This window comes from Penicillium brevicompactum (assembly GCF_028827555.1).
Source record: "Penicillium brevicompactum strain IBT 35665 chromosome Unknown utg000004l_segment0_segment0, whole genome shotgun sequence".
NCBI classification, from domain to species: domain Eukaryota; kingdom Fungi; phylum Ascomycota; class Eurotiomycetes; order Eurotiales; family Aspergillaceae; genus Penicillium; species Penicillium brevicompactum.
Window position 1 is genome coordinate 298,298 of NW_026623207.1, and position 9,616 is coordinate 307,913.

The 9,616-nt window shown below is 47.9% G+C and overlaps 2 protein-coding genes across 2 annotated transcripts; both read right to left on the reverse strand.

Annotated features, from left to right (window-relative positions):
- Positions 1 to 3,072: 3,072 nt before the first annotated feature.
- Positions 3,073 to 5,149, reverse strand: N7506_005642 (uncharacterized protein; the record flags this gene model as incomplete). The annotated part of the gene is made up of 2 exons (XM_056954935.1): positions 3,073 to 3,957; positions 4,055 to 5,149. The coding sequence occupies 2 exons, from the start codon at positions 5,147 to 5,149 to the stop codon at positions 3,073 to 3,075; spliced, it is 1,980 nt and encodes a 659-aa protein (XP_056811912.1).
- An 882-nt stretch (positions 5,150 to 6,031) lies between these two features.
- On the reverse strand, positions 6,032 to 6,262 carry N7506_005643 (uncharacterized protein; the record flags this gene model as incomplete). Its single annotated transcript, XM_056954936.1, has 1 exon — positions 6,032 to 6,262. The coding sequence occupies one exon, from the start codon at positions 6,260 to 6,262 to the stop codon at positions 6,032 to 6,034; it is 231 nt and encodes a 76-aa protein (XP_056811913.1).
- Between the last annotated feature and the right edge of the window lie 3,354 nt (positions 6,263 to 9,616).

Here is a 9,616-nt window from a genome sequence, read left to right on the forward strand (position 1 = left end):
ATTGCTCAGCATACGAGCAGGAAATGCACACCATCTGGTAAAATCAAATTATCGTTAGACAAGAATGGCTGAAAACTTTGAACAAAATCGATCCGCAGTTCGGATATTATAAGGGCTCTCGGTAGTCCCTAGTGTTGGGTTGAATGTTTGATTTACGAAACATGCGAAAAGACCGGAGAAATTTCGTTGAGTAATCATAGCTTTGGTATCCACGTTTTACACATAACCAGTTTCAATACCAATAATTCAAAAATCCAATGCGTGGTGTGCATAGATAATTTTGCCGGCCAACCATCCCATTATGATTGGCATCTAGTTGATTTTGTATCTCTCCATATGAAAATAGAGGGTGGTGCAGTATGGAGATGGCGTGGGATCCATAGATCAATATCAACTTCTAGTTGGTCAAGATAACCCTGGGCCCAAGAGCAATACGAGCTATATATTATCTGTGCAAACCATGTCGTGACCTCGAGTGTTCGAGCTGCTATTACTCATTCGCGCAAAGACACCGATAAGCCCTCGCTTTGAATGCCCACCATCCATCTCTGAACCGTCTCGGCGGCTTGCCTTTCAAATCTTGAAGGGTGATTCGCCATGTAATCCTGCACAATGCTTAATGACTGCAGAATGCTGGAAGCTGCAAGGAGGACCTCACTCCTAAGCGTGGCATCCAGAGCTGTACATACTGCCCCGGTTGAGCCACACACTCCATGGGAACCGCAACGTCAAGCCATAGGAGCCGGTTGGAAGACCGCGCGAGCGCCCGTCGAGAGGTGATGCGCCACGACCTGTGGAGCCACATGGTCTGCAGACATGTCCCAGCACTCCAGTCCAATCCGGTGCAAATACCGCCCAGTAGAACCCAGTGGTAGGCCGATGCGCGATCGATTAAATGGTAGGCAAGGGCGCTGGTGGCGATGGAAGCAAGCACATGGTGGACTTTGAGGCCGAGTTGCGGCCAACGTCGAAGAATCGCAGCGAGCACCCAAGGCAAGATCGATAGGAGACTACAACCAGCCTGTTCAACATTAGCCACTTTTCTTGCTAACATACCGCTGGAAAATTGGGGATGCTGCCGTTGTCCGGCCCGCTTCACGCACCACGAGCGGAACGACGAAAAGAGCTGCAAGTCTTGTATTCCGAGCGACTGTACTTAAGACGAACCCATGAAGCAGGCAGTGCAATGCGCAAATGCGGCCTAGCCACCGAAGGGCCCATTGCACCGTGCCCCGTTCAACGCGGTGGACATGGGCCGGGAGACTGAAGCTAAGTCCGGAGTAAAGGGGAACAAGATGTGTGACTGCCAAGCATCCAGCTCGCTTCTGCACTTCCACCCATGATCGAGCATGAAAGCTGACTGTAATGATGATGGCAATTACCAGGGCCGTAACTATCCTACCTTGCAAGTATGATGGGATATCCAGCCACTGGAGCGGGCCTGGTGTTGGCGCTTGGAAGAAACGTCTCCGGAATATCGCGGGCTGCAACCTCAAATGCCCGTGGCTGTATCGGCGCCCGAGGCTATAAGACAGCCAGTATACGAGAGCGAGAAGCCCACAGAGACTGAATATATCTTGGACGGAAGCTCTCGCAAGCTATTCGGCAAACTTTGAGCTAAGGCGGGGCATGCTTTTACGAGAGGCAGCACTGGACGTCAGCAGGTTTATATATTGTTTCCTAATGGTTGTTTAATCAACGCTGACCTATTGCTTTCATTTGGACAGTCAATTCAAAAGCAACTCATTTGACGCTATGCTACTACAACACTGCGTATATATACCTTGGTACGTGGCCGCTTAATATGTGGCCAAGGTGGTGTTTAGAGCGTTATGGATTATCAAAGTGCTTGCAGGGACCAATTGAAAATTGGTGACAGTGTGTCGACCCTAGGCGACCGCGGTATATCATTTTACAAACCCCCAACATGGTATGAGTTTTCTTACGCATATTTTCAGTCGAAGTGCTCAGGGTTGATTCATGTCGGCATATCCAAGTTTCTGTATCGGGATCGAAGCCACCGACAACCTTTCAAGCTCAGGTGTTCAAGTTATCTCGAAGTTGAAATGTTGAAAAACGGCATATATCTCCAGCACCAGTCTTTTGTTGATGTTATCTTTTCCGGTATTAGATGTCCTGAAACCTTTTATTATTAGGCCCATGGTCTCGGGTCAGAGCAATGGAGCAATTGCAGAGAGTCTTTTAGTGCTGATGTATGAAGCTGAATCTTGCGTTATCCTGCATACAGTCAATCTGGCGAGGCTAGAAAAGAAGCTGGCTGCCTGTTTGGCCATGGGCCTTCGTTAGAGGAGTGCCGCCAAAGATGCAAGTGGTTTTGTGTTTTGTGAATGGGCTGACATGACCAATGCCATTAATAGATTTGAAAGAAATGTGAATGTTGCACTGTCGCACATGAACAGACTCACGACCATAAGAGGATTCGATGAATGAGGGTGGTGTAGCTTCGCGCCCACGAAATGTGCATGCAATGGAGGATACGTTTCTTGCAGCTACTACCAACGAAATTGGGGGTGTGATCTATAAGGCGATTCCGAACCCCATCAAAGCAGGACAGGTAGAAACGCGAGAGTGATAAGCAGAACGTCACAATGAATAACTTTATTAGAAAAAATTGGAAATCAAAATTTGAAAACAGAGCTAGAACAACTTTGGTTACCATTAAAATATTCCCCGTGAGGTTGGCAATTATTGGCCGAATGCATGAAGCATCGGGAAGAAATATCAACAAGCCCAGCGCTAAGACTCCCGTGGCGACTTGTATAAATTTGCAACATTACGTTATTGGATGTGACCGATTTCTAGTACATGGAAGGCTAGAGACAACTACGAGAGCCGTGCGCCGCATGCGATGCTGGATCAGTGACTTGTGTTCCAGCTTTCAAGCGTAGTTTTTTGATTTCACCACAAATACAAACCCATGACAAGAAAGTGGGAGCTCTGTCTCGTTCTACTATGCAGCACAGAAGAAAGAAAAAAATGTTACCAAGTTACCACGACATAGTTTGAGCCAAGGAGAAAAGGGTTCACTTGGTATTACGCTCTCGCATATAGCTAATCAAGAAGCGCGGAGTTGAAGAGTCTGTGTCCCGTATCGGTGGGCCCTTTGCCGGTGAATTGATTGTTTGACAGGCGAAGAGCAACGAAAGACAAACGCCGGAATCGCGAGAGCTCTTGCGCAATTCTACTCGTGGAAACCGATTTTGTCTGAATGACACCAGCAACGACGACGATGCGGATAGAGACATGAAGGGCTCGAATGTGCTGCACAAATTCCAAGATTGATAGGCCGGTGTTGACTACCGAGTCAACGAGAACGATCGTCTTGCGACCTTCAACATGCTTGTGCTGAATGTCGCCTGGGAATTTTGCATGGAGGAACATGGCGAGTGGGAAAGCCCTATTCACACCCAGTGCCATCGGTTCGCCACCTCGCATCAAAGGCACAATCAAGGTTTCTTTCTCATGAAGAATTCGAAAACCATCTGTTTGATGACCTTGAACATGGGTTATGTGGAACGTCTCAACGCCAAGAATCTGGGTACAGAATTCAGTGGCAAGATACCATCCGACTTTAGAATGTGCATCCCGCAGTGCTGGCCCCGATATCGCTGCATCGCGCATCGGTGTCATGAGCAACTGGGCCGCAAAACGATCAGTAGCATGAAGAACATGAAGGTTTTGGCGTCGGACAAATAATGACTCAACAAAAAATTGATCCGTCAATTGTACTAAAGGCAACCGGGACGCATCAAGGCGGGCGGTTGCATTTGGAGGGAGCACAGCCTGGCGCGGCCGAAATCCGTCCTTCCCGATATATCTTGTCAAAGCCTCGTCCATGCTAGTACTTCTCAATGCTTTGTCACCTGTCACAACAATCGCCTGGTTCGCCGCTTGGAGCATTTCCACATCCAATGGGCTATCGCCAAAGGCCCAAACCTAAGCGTCGTGCACATCACGCAAACGCGTCACGAGTGCTGCTTTCAGAGCGGGTGTCATGACAAGAGCGTCCGAGAAGCGCCCCCCCACCAATCACTGTGACTGTTTTCGCCAGACCCTCCCTCTTCAGAACTTTCTCCCAGACTCTGCGAAGCCCACAGGTCAACACCAGCGCGCGGACGTGGGTCTGACCTGACACTAAGTGCAGAAGATCTAAAATCTCAGAATGGACCTTGATCATGAGAGCCACTTTGTCGCAGCAATCATCATATTCTTTGTTGTCGACAATGACTTCTTCGCAGAGGAAGGTCGCTTGGCGGAAGGCAGTATATGAGTAGTGCAAAGGGCTGCTGAACAAACTTTTCAAGGTGTATCTCTCCTCCGCCTCAGCCGAAGGTGTGGAAGCGAGCTCCCAAAATAGTTCACCGCTGTCCTGCGGTGCGAGTGTTTTGTCGGCATCAAAGACTAGCACGGTCTCCGACCGTTCAGATCCGTTCGTTATGCAGTCGTCCATGCGTTGCTGGGCCAGTCTGGAGTTCAAGCCTTCTGTATGGATCTTAAGATCCTGAATGAAAGGAACAATCTTCCCCATTGATACCTGGCGTTGAGTAATGGTCGTGAAAATGATGTCGTGCGACCTGCAAATGTGACGCAATCGCTTTTTCTCTTCTTGCTGCCATTTGTCCAAATGAGCAATTGACGTCGCTGGACGACTTCGTTTCTGATCGCCAGAACGATACTCCGCGATGTTCTCGGCTGGCACATCCAAATACAATATGTGAGTGTATGTGTGTAAATCAGCTGGTGTGCACACCAGTTGACCGGCAGCTTCTTCGGCCCAAAACATGGCATGTCCAGTGACTATGGCACTCCTCCCACTGTGGGAGCTGTCCTGTTTGATCCTTCGAATCGCAAGATCACGAACCCTTTCTTTGCTATCTTCGTTCAAGTTCTGAAATGCTTGGAGCCCCCCAGGCGTAGCCGCCGCAATTGCCTGACTGCCATCATAGAAGGAAAACTCGGCATGGCTCAGGCCACACTTGAGAATATCCAGCAAGAATGATTTGCCAGATCCAGGGAGGCCATAGACGCCAATGATGACTGGTTTTGGACTGTCGACCGAGACCGGGTTGGTGGTTGCGTGATTATGGCTGTCAATGCCATTGAGATATGATACAGTGAGAGGTTGCATAACTGGAGTTGAGGTAGGGTAGAAGTTGACATGAAGCAATGTAAATGTGAAGGTTGAATTTTGGGCGGAGAAGGAAGAGTAAAACCTGTACTGGCAAGGCTTATATCATGGCCTACTGGTGAAGAAGCGGTCTCAAGGTATACGTGGACCGGTTAGCAAAGTAGGTGCTGGAGGAAGAGGAAATATCGAGATCAGAAAAAGCGAGTAAAATCATAGCGAGCTAATCAACAATCACCAGGGCCCCACTCATCATCAGCAGGCCACGCAAGGCCATATATTTCGATATATCAGATACCTGAGCTGCAACACCGTGACTAAGGTAGAAGCGGCCAGACACGCCGGAGGCCACGGCTTACTCGCCGGAACTCTTTGGAGTCTATTTGGTGTCGGCAGGCCACAGAAACGATCTTTTCATCCTTGCTCGGGTTCACCACCTCATGTATCGAGTTCCAGCGCTTTTCCATGCAGATCAAAGCAGCCACTTTGAAAAAGAACCATCGCGAGGTGAACTTGGCCAACATGTAAACACAGATTGGAGCGATCTGGTACCCAGAGAGAAAAGGAACCCGACGGGATGTAAATCCGTCATATTGAGCCCGTGTGATTGAAAACATGACATCTGAGGCTTCACTTAGTCTAGAAAAACGCGTTTTTGCAACTCGGAGCTCCTGGAGCTCCTCGCGGAGCCGGTCTCGATGCCAGGAGGCTTGTGGCTGCCGAGGAAGATTCAAGCTCTTGAGCCATACTCGTAGTGTTGCTTGCCCCAGTTGCATCGGTAATCGTGTCACTGAATGCATCTTGAAATTCAACGCTAACAAATTTCGGTCATCCAATCGTCGGCTTATCGAGAAGGAAGATTCGCCGGTGGCTAAAAAGGGGCTACTAAGATCCAAGTCCCCATCGGAGACGGAACATCTTGGTTCCGATTTTGATTGCTGCGGCAAGCGCGCCAGGGTGTTCCCCAAGTTCGAAAATGATGATTCTCCATCTTTTACTGCCTACTGCATGCCTCCCGCGTGGTAGTCCTCCTGCATGGTAGTCCTCCTGCATGGTAGTCCTCCTGCATGATAGTCCTCCTGCATGGTAGTCCTCCCGCATGGTGGCCTCCTGCATGGCAAAATAGTTTTTTTGGTCCTATTGGGGATATTGCTAGGAGCCAATCAATGACTCGGAATTATATGCTGTTTCAAGAGCTGGAATGTCTTTTGGATGATTAATATATAAAGTCCACCGATGGCCCTTGTTTGTATTTTCGCTCGCCAACTTGGTAAACAAGAAAGTCAAAATGTATGCTCAAGGGGAGAGACAAAATGTTACAAGTATGGCTCGACATGACTATGCAAAGATCTAGAGATCGATCCAAAACAGATCGGTTGCCCCGGACTTGACTCGTACCAGAGGCTTATCGGTCGACTTTATGAGCAGTCATTTCTTTTTTATGCGCGTGGACAGACACGTGGCAATCATACAACTTCATCTGTTGAGCTTGATGCCACCCGGGCGCAACGCCGTCGATTTCTGTAAAAGTATTGTGACGTTCTGGATTCCGAAAGGGAGGTAGAGCATGCACTGCAATTGGGCTTGAGGGGCTCGATGCGTGCTAATTGCAACTTCTATATTGCCCCGAGGAAAGTAACCGATAAAACCGCTGGCTTTTCCCGAAGCATTCTTGGCGTTTGACAGGCCATAGCCCACCAAGCTGGCACAAATGATGCTTGCAGACAATCGAAGTTCTTTCAGCTATGCATGAGATTTCCTGCTGAGCGCATCGAATAGGAAAGCAAATGTTTTTGAACAAACGTAAAAGACTGCCTTTCCAAGCTGAATGTGTCGACCACTTTCACCTATCAATAAAGTTCCTTTTCTAATTTGTTGAAGGATTCAAAGATTCGCGGTTGATAGAATTGCTGCAAACAGCTATTGGCTTCGATGATCACTTCAGACTTTGCGAATTCGCACACGACAACCGCCGTTCCGATCATATGAAAGAGATTTTGGGACGCGGTTTGGAATATGAGAGACGGTCAGGTCCTGCCAGCAGGCTATCATCTTTCATCCTTGTACAACATTACATTGGTCGACTCTCTCATCACATACGGGCTATAAAAGAGCTGCTTCGGGATGCCCAGGATCTGAGTCACCTTCTCGATAACCACGCTGCTGTAAGATTTATGCACCATCCGCCATACCTTCACCCATTCGCGACTCGCACACCAACTTTCAGGAAATTCTGAACCGAATGTTGAAGAAAAATGATAGTGATAGGAAACTGCTCGACGATGGTCCCCTCCACTTGGATAAGGAGACCGGGATCTTTGAATCTTTTCTGCTTCAATACGATGGCTCCTTGCTCGAAGTCCATGCAGAGGTCCAGGTATTGGAGTGCTTCCACAAGATGCAAAAGTCATTCACGGGTGACGATCGTCTCATCGGTTTTAGTGAACCAGCTTGCCACAACTACGAAATGTACTTTAAATATCATCCAGCCCGTGTGATGTCTTCCTCTGACCGCAAGATTTGGACAAAGTGGAGTCCTCCACATGTGTAACAATTTGACGACAAAACCCCTGCCGCCAGGCAACAAAAGCATATCTTGAACAAGATGACGCAAGACTTTCGCGCGCAAGTGATAACGCATGTTATGCAACACTTACTATCAAGCCGTTGGCATCCCGATTCAATCACGAACATCACAGATATCCGGCAATTTGGCATCACCTCTGACTCGATTGAGGTATCCGGTGCAGAAACTCCTGAGAATCCTCCAAGTACCTATTCAGAAATTGTCAAATCAAATCCAACAGTCCGCCCTACACAGATCTTTCAGGTAATCCAGAAAGAGAGTCGGACTCTGATGAAGATTCGGGCTCAGAAAAGGGGGGATATCTCTATTTGGCAGCGATTGAAAGCTCCAGCATGTGCTGATCCTTATTCAATAGCAAAATGAGCTTAATCTCGGCTTTTATTTTTCCCAGAATTACCCAGCGGAGCGGAGATAAAATTTATTTTTGATTTGTATAGAAGTGATTTAATCATTATTCCTCGTCGCCATTCAGAATAAATTTCGCCTGGTGCATCTCTATCTCATTAAACCTAAGAACCCATATCATTCATGGAGTCTCCGTGGCAAAAGGTGGACGATAAGACAAGACTGCGGCAACAGGGAAGGACTTGAGAGTTTGAAGTGTCAGACAACATGTGTAAAATTACCATGGGAAGGTGATTCAAATACTTTGTTTTTATAGCTAATGCCTAGTGTTCAGATTGCAAAGCGCTTTCCGGATCTCGTTCGCTCGTCGGTCGCTTGGCGAATAACGTCCACAGAACGATATTTCAATTGCAAATCAACTTGAGCAGACTCAAAGTATATGACGTATCTATTATTCAATAGCTATTTCACGTTGGTGTGTGACGCATGTCGCAAAAATGGGGCATTGCGAAGCGCTTCGGCCTGGATTTCCCAGATAGGTTCTGCTAGTCTGAGAAACTGAGGGCCAAAACTGTCTCTCATATCTTGCACGACGGCTTCATCCGACTCATACAGACTTGATCGAACCAGTGGGATTTCCTTAAACTCTTTGAAAGTCAGGTATCTCCAGAGACTTTTCCAATAATCCATGGATTCTCTGGCAGCGTGGTGTTTCAGATCAACTCTAAGAGGAAGCTGGTCGAAGGCAAGCACAATATCTTTCGCGTTCGAATCCCCGCTACTGACTTCGAGCAAAGCTGATTCGGGACCGTAGCTCCATGGCTGCTGCCCAGCTGCGTGTAGCTGTATAATTGGTCGACTCTTAGATGCAATCATCATTGCCCGAGTCAGCATCATAAAGGCACTCATACGTGGCTCGGACCGACGCCACTTATGTTGGAGAAACACTTTCACTGCCAATGAACGGGGCCGTACGACATGAATATGCAGTAAAGTCACACAATAGGAGAGTGATTCTCTATCATATCACGAATCAGATGAAGCTTCCAAGTAGGAGATCTAGGAGCCATATCGCTGGTGTGATTTTGAGTATGAAAGCTCGAAGACAGACAGATGTGGGTGGGAGAGGGAACCTAGCTCCTACCATGGACTGAGAGGCGCATGCGTATAGCATTTTCGCGAAAAATACATTTCTTGTTGTCGTGGCAAGGTATTGTTAACTTTTCTTACAAAACCAGAAAGCGGTCTAAACGGCGGAGCCTCTCCGGCTCATCCTATCAGGACTCACGGCGGCTGAATTCATTCTCCGGGAATCAAGTCCTAAGAGCGCGGGAGTATAACTGATTTCGAATACTACTGTATCATGGACTGACTACTCTGATACGGTAGAGCTCTGGTCTACGATGGCCCGGACTCTCGGTATATATTGCCAACTTTGGGGTTTCGACAGCTTGGCTTTGCCAGGAGCCTCGTTTCTGAGATGCCAATATTTCTGGTCTAAACGGCCAGATGAGTAAGCTTTCATCCGTGCAACCGGA